Here is a 19,848-nt window from a genome sequence, read left to right as displayed (position 1 = left end):
TTCAAAAGTTGCTTGGAAAACAAACAACAGGTTTCAAAGATTGTTGTCATTTACACCTTTCCAGGAGAGCTATAACCTGTTCCTCTAACATTATTTATGAAAGCTTAATAACTCCAAAATGCTTGATTTTTAGCATTTATGGCATGAAGTTACTTTAAATGGCTTGGGTATTCATCTTTATGGTGAGACGCTAAACAACTTATCTCAGTTTACCCGCATGGTTGCCCAAGTCTCAATTTTTTTTCCTGGGAAAATTTTGAAGACTCCTCAACCTGGTAGCAACACAATATTGCCACTAGTCTTTGTTACTTTTGTGGTTTCCTTGGGGCATATTTCTAGGAATGATTCTGTTTATAATCACCACGAGCCTGTGTGTAATTAGCACAGTACTTGGAGAGGTTTAAAGTAAATCTGATACTTCCTGTGTGAGTTGGAGGGGTTAGATGGTTGGTGGTCAGCTGGTTTGAGATCACATTAGTCATTCAGTCATCCTCCTGTGAGGAGACAGACCATCAGATTGGGGTGGGACAGTTAACAGTAGTAGATCAGTCTGAAATTTTTTGTCTGGAACATGATGGGGAGTCAGGTTGGTGTAGCGGCTCTTTCCTTGCCTTCCACCTCTGCCATCTGGGTTCAAATCTCATCTAGGTCGGCTTGTGGATTGGGTTTTCAGTCCCAGCCTGATTCCGTGGGTTTTCCCTGACAATTTATCCTTGGTTTTCCTTCACAACTCTGAAAACTGAACATAGCTTCATCATCTTCTCAATTGCCCCTTCTTGATCCTATGCGCTGTTGGATAGACAGCGATAACCCAATTCGTTTCTTCTGGCCTGTTCAGTTTTGCATAAAGTGTTTTTTTTTTTTTGGATCATGTTTTCCTTGGTTTAAGAAATACCTGTGCTTCATTCTCTGATTGCTTTGCATCATTAGTTTATAATTTTTTTTCTGGTTTGATTGAGAGCATTTCCTCACTTTTTGAATGCAGAGTTCCTTTTGTAACTAAATAATAATTTATTCATTTGTAAAGTGCAAATTTCTTATAGATATGTTCAAATGCGCTGTACAATGAAGACATTAAGCGTGGAACAATGATTACGTTTAAACATGGTTGAGCCGATGGCATACAAGGGTGCCTCAGGCAGCCGCCAAATGACCCACATTCACCAACATAAGTAAAGGGGAGACAGAAGCAGTTACAGTTTAGAGGTGGGAGGACAACCCCAGAGGAATATTCTGGGTAAAACCCACGGAATCAGGTAGGGACTGAAAACCCAATCCACATGTGGACCGGGCCGAGAATCAAACCCGGGGTGGAAGGCAAGGAAAGAACTATCTTGCCAACCTGACTCCCGGTCAAACCAAAAATTGTTAATTGTACACTTATATATTCACTTAGTTGCTGTAATCTTGAAAATTCTGTACTTTGCAAGTATTGAATTGGACTAGATCTATAAAATCTGGAGTTTTTTATTTGGCATTTTTTCTCTTGAATATTAATTTTTTCCGTTTCCTTTTTTGTTTTCTCCCTATCTTTTCTCTCTGCAGCAATTTGAGCTGATTGTGCTTCGTAAATTAAAATGGGACCTGTCTGCAATAACTCCAAACGATTTCTTGGAACAAATCCTCCACAGATTACCCATCTCAAAGGAGTGTGCCCAGAGACTAAGACGGCATGCTCAGACTTTCATCGCCCTGTGCGCAACAGGTAAAAAAATGGGCGGGGTTGGGGCAAAAAGGAACTTGTTACTTGAGCGTACAGGGCCACTGAGCAAAAAGCGTAGACAGAATTCCTGACTCATTGCAGGTTCATGGTATAAAAGATTGCAGCAGTTTTGTCTGTAACGCCAGAGGTACATGTATTTTGAGTTTTTCCATGTGGATTATGAATCTTCAAAGGGGAGAGGTGTATGGTCTGTGATGTACAAATGCCTGTTGTATTGAAATGTTACTTGCACACGCTGGATGCATACTTCTAAAGTACTCTTTTTACAGGTAAGTTTCCATTTTAAAACTTCTTAAATACAAGTTCATTGATTTTATAGCAGGGAAAAGCACTTTTGCAGTGTTAAAATTTGATTTGGGACATTAAAATAGTTTATTGTTTGGGAAGTTGTGCTGATCAAATTTATTATCTGGAAAAGCAATCACAAAGCAAAAACCCCTCATTCATCACCACAGTAATTTTACCTACCAACAGAGGACGCTGTGCATGGTAACAAGGCCACCAATAGGCTAAGGGCATTGATCAGGGCTTAAGCGGGTGTCATGCTCCCACACATTGCACAATAAGACTGGAAAATACAATAGGCTGTGGAATGTGCTGACTGTTTGGTAGACATACTGCTACGTGTACATTTACATGGCCCCAAAGGAATAACAGCAAGAAAAGTGGAATCTTGGCAATTCCAAACTGTGCGTCCTGACAGGACTAGAGCAGTTCAAAGAAGTTTTGTCTTATTATAGAAGTTAGTTGTTTAACCCCCCTCCTGATCGGCCAGTTGGTTTGACAAGGATAGTGGCTCCATGGGAACAAGTATGACCTCAGTTGTGAACAATTTCTGTATTTCATCATGATTTCTTGTATCTGAAAACATGTTTCTGAAAGTGCAGATAGTCACTCCCCACATACCAAACCTACAAACTACATGATTTTACCTTGGAGCCTAGGCCCTTCTTGTTTGCCCTGGCTGGTAACTCCATAGGTAGTAAACCAGCTAGCACCTTAGGTATTTTACTCAGGCATACATGATTGCATTGGCGGCTGTGACTCCAAACAGAGTTCCCATTCTTTAAGAAGTGTGGTATTCCACTGGTCACTGGTTAAAGTGAAGATCCTTGAGAATATCAATAAACCATGTATCCAATTGGCAGTTCTGCAGTGATGAAGCAAGTAGGCTCCGAAAAATTGCCATACCCCCTCCACTCACACGCTCAGATTTTCATGATTTAATTGACAATTAGAGCCTACCCATTCTCTTATCTTCAAGGAGGAACTTGTACTGCCCCTTTAATCCATTGGAATTTAACTTAAAACTGCTATACAATGTAACTGCCCTTTCCCTCACCAAATGAAAGCAGGACCAAATGGACCAAAAGCATGCGTGTTGGCTTTTTAACTTCGAAGGGAACAAGGGAAGGGTAGGTGCTACCAAACACAAAAAGTAAACAGTTGCTGGCAGAAATGAAAGTTATTCCAGAAGAAGTTTTTTGCTGCATTCCACTTGGCGTACAAAATAATGAATCCCAAACTTTAACTACCGCTTTCTTTTAAGCTGTGGAATAACTTGAATTCCACTCTCGTGTTGACAAAGCCAGTGAAAACTAAAGGGACAAATATCTCCTGGTGATTATTTCAAGAGAAATTTAGTTTTGCAGATTTACCTGCAGACTCAAAGGAAAGGGTTAAAAGTATGAATGAACAGGTGGGAATTTAGCTCTCCCCCCCCCATGAGAAAATTAGGGCCACTTGTAAAGTTGCCAGGGTTTCCTACCTAGGACACATATTCAGTCCAAATTGATAGTTCCACCTTAAGTTATAAATAATGCTTCAAATATCTACTCAAAAAAGTTTGTCGCATAGGCATTTTTTTCTTCTGGATTTCAAAGCCATCTTGTCATGCCATGTCATAGTTGACATGGTAGCTTTGTTGGATTTCCCTTTGTTTGTTTTGTGACTTTTCCCTCCCTTATTGCTGTTGAGCGGTGGTCACATTGATCATGCTTAAGCTGTTTCCTTCTTTGTCACGTAACATCGTTGTAACAGATGAAGTGATGAAACACCCTCCAGAAAATGAAATTGCTGGATTCAATCATGCGTAACTTTTGGCAAGAGTTCTGAACCCTTTGCACAACTTGCATTTTTTCTCCTGAAATCACCTATTTGAACAAAGATCACTTTTCTGTTTAGTCCTCCATTGTGCTGAAACTCAACTTGTATGAAAAACACAATAGCTATATGTATCGTTCCAACGTGATGCAACATAAAAGAGATTTTCTTGGTGTATTTTTCTTTCTTGAAAATCCTTTTTGAAAGAAAAAAATTATAACTAAGGATTTCCATGTAATTATTTGCTCTCTCTTTCCTGGTGAAAATTGGATTAGCAACATAGCTCTCTTCAGAGCAAGAGTCTCTCTCCCACGGTCTGCCTGAGAGAGCTACCTGGGTATGATGCAAAACAAAACTTTGGGCCTCTTCTGAGACTCATCCTGAGAAATGTGTCCCCTTGAGGCACCCCCTATTTTTCGAGGGGCTTAAGTGCCTCAAAGAAAGGAAGTGGCATCTCAAGAGGAACAGTGCCCGGGGTTGGTCCCTTTTCAGAGGAGAGCCCTAGCATGCCGGAATTTTTCAAAAGATTCGTAACGTGCACTGTCGTCTTTATTGACCACTTATTCATTGTTCCAGAAATGGACGAAAGTGGGGCTATCATTGGCAGCAGTCGCGGTTAATTTAAAGGAACAACCCACCATCTGACAGCATGGTTCTTGAATATGTGCTATCTGTGGCCAAAGAATTCAACATAAATGGCAGGGAAAAGATCACTTCAAAAGAGACCACATGCCCTCTAATCCTAAATCTTAAAAAAACAATTGTTGGTTTGAGTCCTTTGTTAAGCATCCAAGTCAAAAGACAAATCAAGGAATGGTTTTGAATATTGAATTGAGTGAGCCGAGTTAAAATTTTCAACTAGGTATTTTTCTGAATTTGTTGATCAGTGGTGCATACTTAATTCCTATTTTAGGTACGGTATTTTGCACTTTTTATCAGACTTGATAAAGGTTGAGACTGTTTCAAAAATATAAATAAAGGGAATTTCAAGTTCTGTAATTCAACTAATTGTCAACCATTTCATTGTTTATTTAATGTAATTATTTAATACTTACATCACTTCAGACTTGCAGTTTGCCAGGAACTTGTTTGTGGCCTGTACCCCTTTTTGATGTAGACTGATATAATGTCACCTGAATGTGCCCATCTAAAGGATGATTTTTTTGGGTCAATGTGGGTGACAGGTTAACCTATAAGATTTTGCTGTTTTCCAATGTATTTTGGATGTTTTATGAGCAAATGCCAGGCTCTCACAACAGTTGCCATTAATCTCACTGTAAGGTCTGTTCTTTCCTTCCATTCCGGATTTTTATTTCATATTTTAGAAACTACACATGCCAGACCCTTAATGGTATACAAGCCAAACTTTTTGACAGTGGGGACAATAGTGTTATGGTCCAAGTGTCATATTTGGGCTGGTGTTAATTTACAATGTGGACATTACAACCTTGATTTGTGGGGAAAGAGGTAATTTATGCTTTGATCCACCAGCTACTGTTGCCATTGATTCAGCCTTTATAAATCTACGAAAAGTGCAAAGATCCAACTAGTGTCATAGTTAACTGAAAGCATATCTGGCAGTTCTTTTTGGTTGACAGCTGGGGGGGGGATTTTGTGAGGACAGGTGACTTCCCAGAGCAGTTTCAGGTATTTGTACTTCTCACCCTTGAACCCTTTTGAAACCACGATAAATTAATTCTGCTGTATGCGCATTTTGTGCGGGAGATGCTGGATATAATTCAGTTTTTACCATTGTGTTTGCAAACACTGCAAACCTTGATCAAGTCAGCTGGCTACAACTAACATACTTAAAAGTTCTACCTTTTTTATTTTGTTTTTCAGAATACAGTTTTGCAAGGCAAATGCCTTCAATCATAGCAGCTAGCAGTGTAGGCGCAGTAGCGCATGGTTCATCACAAATGCCAATTCCGAAGCTGATGGACAAACTACACAGGATCACAAAGATTGAAACAGTGAGTAGTTTTATCCTTGCGTGCTTCCATTTAACCACCCATAGGTTGGTCATTGCTAAGTAGTGACATATCTGCTTTGACTATCTGTATAAGTTTATACCTTCACTGTGATTGGCTGAAAGTTGGCATGCTTGGGGATATGTTAATGACTGTCTGAAGTGGACTGAAGTATTTTACATCATAATACAGTGTTAGCCCAGGCCCACTGTACACAGGTAAACAAGAGCTGACATACTTCTTCAAATGACTCTAACAGCAACCCAAAAAGCCCCTACATTGTCCAACTGCTAACTCTGTATATTCAGCTAGTGCTCAATTGTAAACTGGGTAAATTTATCTTGAGAACAACTTCGGAAATGAGACTTGTGTGCAGCACCAGCACAGAGGAGGAACTGTTTACCCAGTAGGCCCATGCCTGTAATTAGCACTTGTGCTTTTTTTATCGGTTCAAAGGACTCAAAACGAAAAGTCCCATGGCATACAAGGCCCCCCCCACCATACAATGTGTTTACCTAACAAATCCTAAACCCTTTTTAAACATGCCTGGAGGCCTGCCAACCTGTCCCATGGCAACCACTAATTAAAGACTACCTAGCAACTGGTGTCCAGAGGCATTTTGATTGGTCTGCGGTGTTGCCCTTGGAGTACCAGCAGCAAATATAACTTTTGACCATGGGGTCTCTCACTGTCCCCAATTTAATGTCAAACACACTTTGCACGCGTCAGGCAAAATGACTTGTCTCCTTCCCTGCTCGATCGCTACAGGTATAATCCACTCTTTGTTTAGGGGATTGGTTTCCCAGTTTAGTCATCATTCCCTTTCTTCCTACTTTGCAGGCTTCTCATTGTTGGGCTTCCTTGTCAGCTTTTCACTGATCCATGTCAATGCTCCCTGGAATCGTCCCACTACTGTTTTCTGTAGGCAGTGTACCATAAGACCGTGTCGTTACTGTCTCAATTTTCTGTTCCCCTTTAGAAATTCGGCTCCGAGAGGGCTTTTTTTTCTCGTTACAAAATTCACAAAAACATTCGGTGGCTGTTTGTAGATGAAATCAGCAGACCACAGAATCCTGTTTGGCTGTGCCATGTCTTCCACACTATGGCTAATCCTTATTGAAGCTTTTCAGAGCACCACAGTGCTGCCGAATAAACCAATCTCGTGGATAAACATGGACATTTTCCTCACAGGCTCCTAGTTTGCACAAACCGCCAGAACGATACCCAATAACTGCCCAGAAACATGTTAAATCCCTTGGCATGTGCACCCATAAAAACTGTGGCAAAGAAACCCAAAGATTAACACCAAGAGAGTGATAAGCTGCATCTACAACGACACTCCTTTCCATATCCCTGCCACACTTGTTTTTGTTTGGTTTTTTTTTCCAAGCCAATCCCCCTTGAATTTTTCTTATTCTGAAGTCTTGTGCTTGTTTAGGCACACATTTTTAAAATGGTGTTCTCTGAACATGACTAACTTTTGAATGGATGGTGATGTATTTTTTTTATTGACAGTGCACAGGTAAAAGTGCCCAAACACAATACACAGACTTAGTTTAATTATAAATGATTCGTAATTAGAAAGGTATTTGTGTGTGTGGGGGGAGACCTGACCCACCCCTTAGTTGGTGGAAAGGGTTCTCCTAAATTTAAAGAACTTGTACAAATTTAAAGAACTTGTACAAGTTGCTCAAGTTGCTCAAGTGGTTTAATCCAGACTCACTGTAGAGTACATTGGAGAATTTTTGGAGCGTTCATTTTCAATTTTCTCAGTTGAATTTAAAGAACTTGTACAAATTTGAAGAACTTGTACAAGTCACTCAAGTGGTTTAATCCAGACTCACTGTAGAGTACATTGGAGAATTTTTTGAGCGTTCATTTTCAATTTTCTCAGTTGAAAAACAGATTACCACATAATGTTGTGGGACCAATATGTGTTAGCATATTTTCCGTTGGAGTTATATAGAAACATGTTTCCATTATACATGCATCTTGATGAGAGCAAAAAGACTTTTAAACTTTTAGGAGTCAGTGACCCAAGCTGATGTCATAAAACTGGTCATGACCTTAGGAACCACATCATCAAGGGTTGAAGGAGTTTTTTCTCTGTAACCTGTCTAGAGGGACTTTGGAAAACCATTTCCAGAGTGGGGTAGAACCTCTTGGGTATAATTTGTGGCCAACTTTGATGCCTTTCACACTGTTCCCAGCCTAATTTGTAGTACATTTTCCTATGCTTTCAGCTAAATTGTGGATTGCATTCCAAACTGCCGGATAGTTTCTTGTCTTTTTTTTTTTTTTGCTTCAGTATTTTAGGATTTTTGTTTTCGAAAGTGGAGGAAATAGGACAATATGACAAATAGGAATTAAATTAATATCTTAAGTTTGATCATAAAACACTGGCAACAATCTGTGGCTAGTTGGTGAAATACAAAGATTACATGAAAGCTTTGGTTTGTTGTCTTGGTGGAACTGTTTGGAATATCCTTGACAGTTGGTTTCATTGATGTAGGCATGCATGATGTACGTAGATCCCATGTGACAGACTCTCCAGCTTTGCTGCATTGAAGCCAGTCAATTCAACTTTCATGGGTGAGCAGAATGCCTATAGAACATGCAGCATGATGATGGTCACCCCAGCTGCCATCAGTCTGTCTCCTGTCTCCATACTAAGTTCCCAGTAAATCCACCCTTTTCCTCCAGACTGGGGGTCTGCGATATCAGTACAAGAACAACAAAGCCTAGATAAGCCCACAGTTCCTGGACAATAATGTGTGAAACAAGGCGGGGATTAAATTGGAATTCCAATGGGTCTGGTCAGGAGGTGACCTGAGGTTACATCAGAATTGGAGCGCATTCCAATTTCCTGCACAATAAGGGTCTGCAAAGTAATTGCCCAGCTTTGTTGTGCTGTTGGCCACTACTTTTTATGCTGTGGCAGGTGCATGAATTTCCAAGCTTGACATCCACATGCATCATCAGAGCATTTCAAATGAAAGTATGTCATTCTGAATCTCAAATGTGTCTACACTGCATGTAGTTTTGCTTGGAAGTAACTTTATCTCATTGTCCGTGTGTGTCTAACAACTTTACATTTGATGGAGGACCACACAGGGCTTTCTTTTCCCGTCTCACAGAATGACTCCAGACCTTCAAAATGGACCTCAAATGTAAATTTGGCACAGGCACTTTCAGCACGGCACCATGCAAATTTCTTTTGGTAATGACTTTCTCTTGTCAGTGACACAGGTTGGCATGCAGTCTGGTAAACATTTCCTGCAGTTTTGAACATTGATGAGAGAGGCTTTTGTTTCAGTAGACCCCTTTGTTTTGGTTATGCTTTGCCAGTGCTCTATGACCTGGCTGGCAACCTTGCTGTGTGGCCTTGCCGGTGCCTTTTTACCTCCCCCCTTTAAGGTTGGTCAATCATTTTTGATGTCAAAACCATTCTTCCTTTGTACCTTTGTGTGTCTGTTGGTGCCAGCTTCCAAGTCTTTCCCTTTGAGAATTTAGAGCAGCCTCTTCAGTGGTTGTGCTGGAGAAGTAGAAAGTGATGTCTCCTGTCAGCTGACCTCTCCAACCACTAATGCTCTCTTGGTCCTTCCAAGTTCCAGCGCCCCTTGCAAGTACTTCTGTTTGCACTGCCCTGCCGCCAGTGCCAAAACTTCTCAGGTTCCCTCTGAGGTGGCCTCATAATTCAGAGGATCACCCTGTCTGCTCCCTTTTCAACCTCTTCCCTCAAATTCCTGTCTCACTCTCAGACAAGGCAAGTTTGTGCACACAGAGGAAGTGTACGCTGCAACAGGTGACCTACTTTTGGTTTACCCTCCCTGGAGTTGTTACCGTGGTGATATGGAGTTCTGCTACCTGATGGAATGTAGAGACAAGTTCATCAGGGCTGGTCAGCTCAGATGTGCCATTAGACACCTGTTAGTGGCTCCAGCCCCAAATCTCACATACCCTAAGTGACAGATGAAAATATTGTCCTGGTTTTTATTGGCACTGATAATCAATTAAACCAGTTCATTTTTCTCTGGTTTTTATTGCTTGGCTATTTGGACTGGAACAATAATTCTTCACATTGCCCTGGCTAGAATTGATTGTTGCTAATGGATCAAGGGCAAAAGCAGCAGGATTGCGCTCTTTTCCTGGTGAGGTTTCATCATCTGTTGGTTGAATAGTTTGAATGAGATCAAGTGTCACCAATAATAAGTGAGCTTACTTTCCACTAAACCCTACTAGCAAAGAGAGGTCACCCCAGGGTCAGTGCCAATGTGTATAGAAAAATAATCTGGGATTTGGACTTCCGACTTCTTTTCCCTCCACCCAAAACTGAGCGCTCACACAACAACCGAGAAACAAAAACAAGACCCCTCAAATGACCAACCAGTGAATTCAGCAAAGGTGCGCCATTATTTATTGATCTAAAATCAAGTCGTCTGGGGTTCCTGAGCAAACAAGCACTTGCAAAGGGATACATGTACCCTTTGGAGGGGGGATACTACATGTGCGTGGACCAGGTTTCCATGGTGCCCAGGAAGGAATGTTGGATTTGTGTCAAGTTTCTTGCCACTTCCAGTTGGCTGTCTACCTCTCAGCCTGTACTGGATTTCAGTCCTTTGTTTACGCATACATAGGACTGTCACCCACACCTCCGAAAATTACACACACACACACACACAAAACAAAAGCTCTCCAGAAAGTCTTTCTGTCTGAATACTGAACAAAGATTAGAGAACCGGTTTTTCAGGGCTGTGATCTGAGTTCTGTCCAGTACATGTACATGTAATCATTGACCTTCAATTTCATCAAAATTTGTGTGGTTTGTATGTGAAGAAGACTGGTGGAGCAAAGCTGGGGCAATTTCAGCTCCTCTTCTGAAGGGAAAAAAAATCACCACGATTGAAGTCAAATAATAGCTCTGAACTTTAGGATTTCACCTGACTATTTTGAAGTACAAAAAAAAGTGTGTGTGTGGGTGTATGTGTGGATGTCTGTGTGTGGTGGGGGGGGACCCAGACATGATTGTTGAGCCATGTTGATAAAGCCAATGAAAATTTAGACCACTGATTGACCTTCTGGCCTCCTATTAAGAAATCCTTGAGGCCAGCCAGGAATGGTCAGGCAAACTGAGGGATATATTGTTCCTGCGCAACCCAATGTGAGCTGATCAGTCCCTCTTACAAGGCTACTTACTTTACACTGGTGGTTCTGTTATTTCGGTAGGAATTTGGTACAAATTACATTGCCAGATCCGACCATGTGATCCAGCAAGGGCAAGCACCCTGATACCCTCAGAGTGGGTGGCGTAGATAAGCCTCTTGGTGAATTCTGTTTCTCTCTGTTTCTTGTTACACCCTTAAAGGGGCTGTCTGTACACAAAAATAAAGTTGTTCTTGGCATATGGTGCTGGCATAAGGTGCTGGCACTGTGAAGGGAAAACCAAAGTAACTGGCTAATTTAATGAAGAAGGAAACTTGATCAGTTTTGGAGACTTTACGAGAAAACATGTTGGAAAAGTGAGTCTGGCAGCCATGTTGTGGCAGCAGTAATGAAACCGCGAGCAGGCCTTGATTTGACCGTCAAACCCAAAACCACCTTAAACATTTCTGTTGGTTGAGGTATGCGGTGTGAGTGGGCGGGGATGGGATACCTGTGGCACGACAGACACATGTTATGTGTGCAATCAACCTGATTTGTTGGTTTGAGATTGGAAGTTTTGATTTGCTCTGGACTTTATTCCTGCCCCACCATAAAGTTAGCTAACTTCAATATTTGTTCAGGGTGCTCTCCTTGTTTGGCCTGGCATACCAAGTACATAAATACACAGTGTGAGGGGGGTATCTGCTTTGGCTTTAGTTTTTTTGGGGGGGGGGTATCCTGTATATGAGAGTCTTAAGTTGGCTGGTACAGCTCAGTGGCAAGTTTCCAATGCAAAAGTGGAAGAATAGACTGACTCCATAATTCCTTGTAGTGACAAATGATAACAGTCACTACACTCCCAGAAGTATTTTATTTGAACATAGAGATTCCAAGTGTTTATTAACATTGTACTGTTCGACAACTTAAGCTCAGGTATCTTTGGTGTCTAAAGTACAACGAGTCTAGCCCTACTTGTGGTGGTGGTTGTACCAATTGCAGTACCGGAAGCAAGAACTTCTCCAGACTTCCTCCCCTTCCACTGTGGTCTAGTAATTGATAATATCTGCTCTGCTCAAAGTCGGATCCGATCTGGCCCCATTTATTTTTATATGTATTCCCCATTTGATGCCCGTATCGTCTTGCGACCATTGTTTATATACCACGGTGATACCTCCGGTTTGTCACGTTGCACAAATTGCAGCCGCCCCAGTGTCCCACTGAGGGGCCATCAGAAGCAAAGTGGCTTCCTCCCGGCACAGGCGACAATAAACCGGCGAGGACATACCCATGACCCCGGTTGTGCATTCTCATCAATTTGGAGCATGGGTTTTACAAAAGGCTGCCAAAATGAAAGTGAGGCTGACTGTAGCATGCTATGCGTCAACTGGCAGTGAATGATTCCCCGAAACTTGTCAAAAAAAGTGAAAAGAAATGACCCTGAACTTCTGTTACCAATCGCAAAAAGTGAAGAGTGCTCCCAGTGTATTCGGCTATTTGAAATTCTTCCCTGCAGTTCTTTTCACACAGCTAGAACAGCAACCAGAAATATCCAAAATTCCACTTCCAGACAAAAGTTCTTGATCCATGGCTAACAGGTTTTTTTAAAGAAACAAGTTAAAATCTGATGTAATATGCAGCAATGTCTACCTATGAGTAGGAAAGAAGAGGCAATTAGAATGATGCCATGTTGAGTAACCACACAGACAACGGGCATGGTGTATGTAGTGTACTTCACCTTGGCGGAAGTTTTAAGTAGTGATGTAAATGGGAGTCCCTCTGTGTGAGCCAAGGATTTATGTAGGAAATGTTTGCATTCCAATCACTGAGAAAAGCGGAGCGTCAGCTGACAAAACCCAACTAGAATTGACTCTGCCACCACAGAGGCATTGAGAGATTTATAAAACCATGCATAATGAGATTAAGTCCTTGTCCAATAGGCACCCTCTAAATCACTCACTTTTCTCACCCCTGAACCACTCAATGCCCATCAAACTCAAATTCTTGGTGTCAGACTTGAGTACACCAGGAAGGATTAAACTCCATAAAAATATTTAGCATCAGAAAGAGTTACATTTCATGTCAAGACGTTAGATCATTGTAAAAGAGTGGGAGATTTGGACAGATTGCCCAAGAATATTGCCAATGATGAGGCAGTGTTGTGGAAATTTTTTGAATCAGTTTTATCATTGGTCTGTTTAAAAAAAACCCAGAAGTTCTTCATGGGTCAAGGTTTTTTTACATTGAAATTTTATACATTAATACATCGATACCTACAAAAACATACACCTTTTTTGTTCTATTATTGCATGATTTCCAGGCTTCCTTGTACTCATTTAATCAGTTCATGCTCTTTTTGCAACCAGTGAATAAGTTTAAGCAGTTGTGCTATTTATTATGCATTCATTTGAAGAAGAATCTCACACTCTTCTACCAGGCTGTATTCACAGCACGAGTTTCTCCAACTTCCTGGTATTGGAATTTGGAAGTATATGAATCGGTAGTGGCATTGCTCAAAACAAAACCATTCCAAAACCAGCCCCATTCAGTCACCAGAGCCAATACAGGAATGAGGCCAGGTCTCCCCAAACGCATCAATAATCACTGAACTTGGCAACACTGGCAGTATTGTGTGCACCGGAGTTGGCCCATTTCTGAACTTTTTTAGCAGACTTGAGAGTTTGCCCTGGCAGCCCAATACGCTGGGCCAACCATGGGAAAGAAAGTTCAATGCACGTTCCAGCTATGCCGCCATACAGGTGGTCATGCGTGTATATTAACTGTCCAGACAGGCTTTTTTTCCCCTATGGCATGCTGGGAAAGCAGCTTCGTTTTGCATTGAAATTCCAGGAGTGTTTGGATTTCTGCCTTTCTGCCATTTACTGGTTTTGCTGGATAGATTCCAGGCGCATGTGTGAATCTTTACATTACACCAGACATTGATCAAAGGTTGCTTTTGTTTACATGTACATGTGCCTTTCTTTAACATTACAATTGCTTGGAGTGGGATTATAATCTTTTCCTGAATTTCTTAAACTTGCTTTGCTATCTCTTCCCTTATTATGTTGATCTTTTCATTTCAACCTTTGATCTTCTCTCATACATGTACATGTATCAGTGACAACTACTTGATTACAAAAATAGCCAATGCTGAACTTTATATTTTCAGTTTTCTTCTTGCAAAACTGAAAATAAGTGACCTTAATGCTTCTGCAATGGCCCCTATTCTTTGGGTGAAGAAAAGCACTTGGCAACTCCATCGGGAAATTCCACCATGGACCAACTTCCGATGTTGGCCTTTTATTCTTATGGGAGGCCCGGTAGCCATCTCTTGCGGGCGGGCCTGCAAAGTAACAGCAGGTTGCTCCCAACCCAGCAGATTAGCCCAGGGGTTATTGATCAGACTTGTGTGGGGTTGCACACAGTAATAGGAATTTTATTACCTGGCCACTGATGAGGGCAGAGGGAATTAAGGCAGACCCGCTGGCTGCAATAGGCTCGACAGAGGCTTCTGACCTTCTTGTGGGTCAGGATGACCGAACGACCTTTCCAAAAGTGCCTTGGTGAAAATACTCAAAGGAAATACAACTGGAAAAAAATTCTGTGACAGAGATGCTGGATATTGCTTGGCTGGCTTCCTTGGAGAAAACGTTATAGGCCCGATTGAACTAAATGATCCAAAGCTATAGACACAGTTTGGAGATTTTTTATTATAACTGCTATGTTTTTGTTTCTTTTTTTCTTTCTGCCCACTACAGGACTACCTCATTTCATGTCAGGAGAGAATGGAGTCCTTGTTATCTGACAGTCTGGCTCATCCGGCAAACCTGGACATTCCCGAGGCCAACAAGCACCATGAGAGTGAGTATGAGAAGGAGCAGCCCACAACACCGACTGATGTTCAAGACGTGTCCAAGCTCCTGGACCAGTCAGGAAGAAACATGGCAAAGATGGCAGAATCGAGGCTACCGGCTCCCCAGAGTTTATCATAACGCTGGCTGGTGGTGTGGCAAGCATTTCCACAAGCCCTCCTCCCCCTCCCTTGTGGAATCTCTAAAGACTTCTAAAGAAGATGGACAATTGTATTATCTGCTGACAGCTCATCGAAGAAGTCTTCAGGCATTTTCACCGGGCCTTACAGTTTTATTGAGTGGAGGGGCGGGGAGAGACAGTGAAAAAAGTAAGGAACAAATTTGACTGGAATGGTACCAGTTCTGGATCCTTCTAGTGAGAACCTTATTAAAGTGATGTGTTAGAGTTGCATATCAGACAGTAGGGGGAAGACTATCCTTGGTTTTTCCCTTGGCAGGTCTTCATGCAGGGGGGCTTGAGGTTGCATTAAAATGGCTCTTTGACCTTTTAAACTCTAGGTCAGAGTTCACAGCAGGGTTGGTATTGTGCAAACAAATCTATTCACTCTGTCCCACTTTCAAGCCTAGTCAACATTAGAGGGGTTTGCCAAATCCTGTCAGAGTTTGTTGGCTCTTTAATAAGCTACACATTTGCCAAATATTGCCATAGGAATGCTAAAGAATATACGGATTTGGCAAACCACATCAGCCAAAGTTGATAACAACCCTGCCCCCCCTGACTTTCTGTTTGGAATGCTTTGTCCAGTGACACAGCCACTTAGAACCAGTTGGCCATGTTGGACCTTGCTCAATTTATCTTTATGTTTGTTTCTTTAATCGTTGACAAGCAGGTGCCCCAGTAGAACGATTATGTCAGGGCTGGTCCCCTAGACTGTTACATCAAATTAACCCTTGACCCTTCACCTGCAACCTTTCTCTCAGAAAAAAAAAAAGGATGTAAAAAATATGAAAAAAAAATAAATTTTGAAACTGTGAACCACAAAAAAAAAAAAAATTGTGAGAAAGGTCAAAAAATTTCCAGCCCTGACTGGTGTTTGAAAGTGCGAATATTATACTGGTGTTAAAGACAGTGTGAAGCTGTAATTTCTGTGCATTTTAATGCAAATCCATTTTGTTGTGGTTTTTGTTGACGTGTTTTGTTTGTTTCCATATACTTTGTTTTGGTTTTAAGCATACTTAGACTGGTTGAGATGAAAACAGGGATATTAGGAATTGCATTTAAGTTTCAAACATACATTTCTTTTTTCAATGAAAATTAATCATGAGGCCACAGTCAATATTTAGCTAAGTTCAGGCTTTTTTCCCTGAATAATCTGACATCAGATGGAAAACAAGAGAAACATTATTTTGTGGTGAATTTTTGTTTGTCTTTTGCAATATATTTAGATTGAATATATTCACCGGACAGCAGCTTATTATCAACAGTTGTGGAGAAAATGTAATGATTGTGTTTGATTCCCAAATGGAATCTTCCAGGTCACTGATACCTCACTCTGTTAAACTTTAAAATGTTGGCAGATTCCATTTGTGATTTGAGGGAAGAGTGTCATTCTATGCAAGTGGTGGTTGTGGTTTTATTGTGGAAATAGGATGGAAGATAAGACTGGGCCATTAAAATGGAACAGGTTTTTACAGTAGCGTCTTCTCAACAGTTTCAATGAATTTTTTGTGCACAAAATTTGAAGCATGTTCATTTCCTACATTGGTGAAAAAGTTTTGGACATACATTCAAGGTAATGTTTGCCCATAGTTACATTAATGTACATTATATAATTAAACCCAGGACCAAATTTGGCAAAAAAGAGATGAGTAGAAGATTCTGCATTTATGCAGATGGAAGTGCAGGTTTTTTCAGCCACTTTCAACATAATTTTATAAATTACAGGCTAGTTAACGTGTAATTGATAAACCAATGAATTCATTTTTTTGTGAAAGTGTTTTGAAACTTTCATAGCACCCAAAAAATGTGAACTGGGATTGGGTCATCAGATTAATTTTTTTAAGTACCATTTCACAATTTTGTGTGCGAAAATTATATAGCTATAACAACTGTTTGCAGTGGCTTTTTGTATCCTTAATTTTTTTTTAATTTAAAAAATTCTTGAAGAATGGCTTGAAAAACCGTCACTATGAAGTTGGAAAAAACATGTTTCCATTAGCTTTATTTACTTCGTAAAAGAATTCCTGCATTATTCATGCCCTGAAAAGGTTATCTGGGCTGTTTTCCAATACTCGACTTTGGCTCCGTCTCAGGCTTCAACGGTTTTTTACTTCCTGACTTTCAAGTTGTAAACAAAATAGTAAGTCTTACAGTGCCACAAAACATCAAGTAAGATGCAAAAGAGCCAAACATTACAGTACTTCAATTAAAGTTAAACATTTCAGGCCCGCAAGAGAGGACTGGCTTCCTACACGAAGCCCGAGACGGAGACGAAGTTGAGTATTGGAACACGGCCCCGAGTATGTGCCAAGCTAGTCTTCCTGGCCACAGACATACAACAGTAATTTTCTTCATGGACTTTCACATTGGCACCTTTTTCCCACTTTTATTGCTGAAATTTGTTGAACGGGTATTATATTTTAAATTGCATACTGACTTCCTCTTTACTAAAATGCTTCCTTGAAGTACAGAATTGCCAACTATTCCCCTGTGGGTGTTGATTGAAGTTGTTTTCCCCCCCTCACTTCAGAGACGCAATGCTGTTGAGAATGGGTTGGGAGCAGTCATTGCTTCGAACCAGTCTTAATCTGATACACGTACACGTTAATGTGATCCTTGTAACAATAGGATGTGCATCAGAAGGGATAAGGAGCTTATCCCCCAGAAGGCTTGGTAACCACTTGCTTTTCACTTTGTGTACACTTTTCCCGCAAAAGTGTTTCAAAAGAATGTACATATTTTTATGGAATGCAAAAATTTAACATTGCGTGTTAACAGTTGGCATGTCGGGGCTGTTGGGAACAGTATGTACTTTTTCACTTAAACTTTCTACAGAGTTCTTATATTGTATACAACTTTTTAGCCAATAAACTGTTGATTTTTTTTACGGAGATTATTTTTTGTTACTAATTTTCTAGACCTTTTGGTACTAATTTCCTGGACCACCTTTCCCACAATGGTCTCATGCTGTGCACATTTTTCATGGTTTTTATGCATGTAACTTTTTACAATATTAGTCAGTCACTCAAAATTCCAAGAAAAGTGTATGCATATATTATGCTCTTGCATTTTGTATTTTTAGTACGGCTAGATTTGAGTCGAATGTTTTTGAGTGGTTGACACTGTCGTGATGAATATTCATTTTTGATTATTCACAGGTTTTGAGAGTTTTTATATTTACCCAATTGTTGTGATACTTTTTGTATAACCCATTAGAAAGCTGTTGACGCAATTTCTGCGAGTTTCCCGGTTTGCTCTTTTTAATAGGCAGTCTTTTTAATTTTTAGTCTGAGGTGAACTATAAGATGTGTTTTTTAAAACAAAAAATTCTAAATTCCAAAAAAAATATATCGAAATGTTGCCTTCTGTACAATCTGCATAATATGATAAACTGACAAATGAAACTTAGTATACGGCAGACCAAATGTTATAGCTTGTAAATTGGGAAAGCTTCAACATCCAACAACCATGTAATAAGTTCGTTTGCAGCTAACTTGGTGGAAAAAGTGTACTCCTTTTGTTTAAGCTTAAAACTGCATATTTATCCAACCGCTTGATTGCTTGATCAGCTTGTGGGTAAATGTCCGAACGTCCTGCAATGAGAAGGAGAAAAGTACTGCAAGGAAATGTGACCCCCCTTTTTATATAGGACTTTGACGTTTGATTCACCGGTAAGACGGAATAGGTGTTTCTGAAAAAGTCATTATTTATATTATGTGCACACAAGAAGGTGTGCACAAGGTATGGACAAAGACGATTGGTACAAGAAAAAAAGAGAGATTTTAATAAAAATGGAACAAAAATGTGAGAATTTAAATATTCACGTGTGTCTGCAGTTTGTTTACTTTGCCACAGCTTTTGAGAAGACAAAGACGAGTTTCTACTGCCATTCTTTGAAGTAAACTTAAAGTTTAGAGAGGCAGCATTCGACGCAATGAATAATACAATATGCGAATTGTCTTCTGCTCCATTCGGGTTGTCTTCAGAAGAGGGCGCTATGCATTTTTAACACTGGAATTCGCAATGCCCAAAGCCTCCGCTCTGCTCGAACTCCTCGGGCTCAAGAACTCGGATCGTTTGGAGTTCATTGATTTCCAAGAATTTGCCTTGGCGTTGAAAACAAAAATTTAAATCCACGTAATAGACGGTGTTACGCTACGTCGATAAAACTTAGCCTGTGTTGATTTTGTTCTGAGTTCATCTTATCAGCCCACCAGGTAGATCTGCTTTCTGCATTTGCAACTTCCAAGTCACGTTGCAACGCAACGACCACGATTACTAATCTTATCTGGCGCCCTCTTTTGATAATTTTTGTCACCTTACGTTTCAACACGTCACAAAACGGCGCAATTTTTACGTGCGTGCCGTAGTCACGTCATGCACGCGCTGGCTGTCGAGTCCAGTCGAGTGGAGATCAATCCAATGTGGCTATGACATAGAGCACCATGTGATGTATGTTTGCTTCCTCAACTTATTAATTTTGCTTTCTAGTGTTCAGGGGTCGTACACTGAACTTCCAGCGAGCTTTTGTGATGGAAACGAGACTTCTGATGGCATTATTTTGTTAGTAAGAGATCTTAATAAATCAAATATGCAACAGCGTTTTTCGAACAGTGAAAATTCGTCGATTTCCTCTCTTCCTGTAGCGTGACGTTAGGCCTAACAAAAATCATGATGTTTTTGCAACTGTTTTTTTTTAACAAGAATATGAAACCCATAGGGTTGAAGCCGGCGCTAAAGGAAAGGCCTTCCTAAGTGTCATTAGCTTGCAAAAAAATTTTTTAAGGCCATATTCACGAACTTAAAGATCTGGTTCATGCTGTGATTTTATTCTGTCACGGCAATTCATTTTATATTTGAATAGGGCAGATTTCAGTTGGG

At 40.5% G+C, this 19,848-nt stretch overlaps 1 protein-coding gene across 1 annotated transcript; it reads left to right on the top strand.

Annotated features, from left to right (window-relative positions):
- The first annotated feature begins 574 nt into the window (after positions 1-574).
- LOC147794964 (G1/S-specific cyclin-D2-like) lies at positions 575-18,784 on the top strand. Its single transcript, XM_087132397.1, has 4 exons — positions 575-586; positions 1,546-1,705; positions 5,669-5,799; positions 14,694-18,784. Exons 1-4 carry the CDS (start codon positions 575-577, stop codon positions 14,925-14,927), a joined length of 537 nt encoding a protein of 178 aa, XP_086988523.1. The 3' UTR covers positions 14,928-18,784.
- Positions 18,785-19,848: the final 1,064 nt, after the last annotated feature.

This window comes from Acanthaster planci, unplaced genomic scaffold (genome assembly GCF_054643075.1).
Source record: "Acanthaster planci isolate LZ-2023a unplaced genomic scaffold, COTS_SCS Contig256, whole genome shotgun sequence".
NCBI lineage: Eukaryota > Metazoa > Echinodermata > Asteroidea > Valvatida > Acanthasteridae > Acanthaster > Acanthaster planci.
The sequence above is the reverse complement of the archived record's forward strand: the minus strand, read 5'-3'. Positions and strand labels throughout refer to the sequence as shown.

Excerpts from the sequence above, each read along its gene's own strand:
- LOC147794964 (XM_087132397.1), top strand. Across the intron at positions 1,706-5,668 it reads CATCGCCCTGTGCGCAACAG|AATACAGTTTTGCAAGGCAA; the intron begins GTAAAAAAATGG and ends TTTGTTTTTCAG. Across the intron at positions 5,800-14,693 it reads GGATCACAAAGATTGAAACA|GACTACCTCATTTCATGTCA; the intron begins GTGAGTAGTTTT and ends TGCCCACTACAG.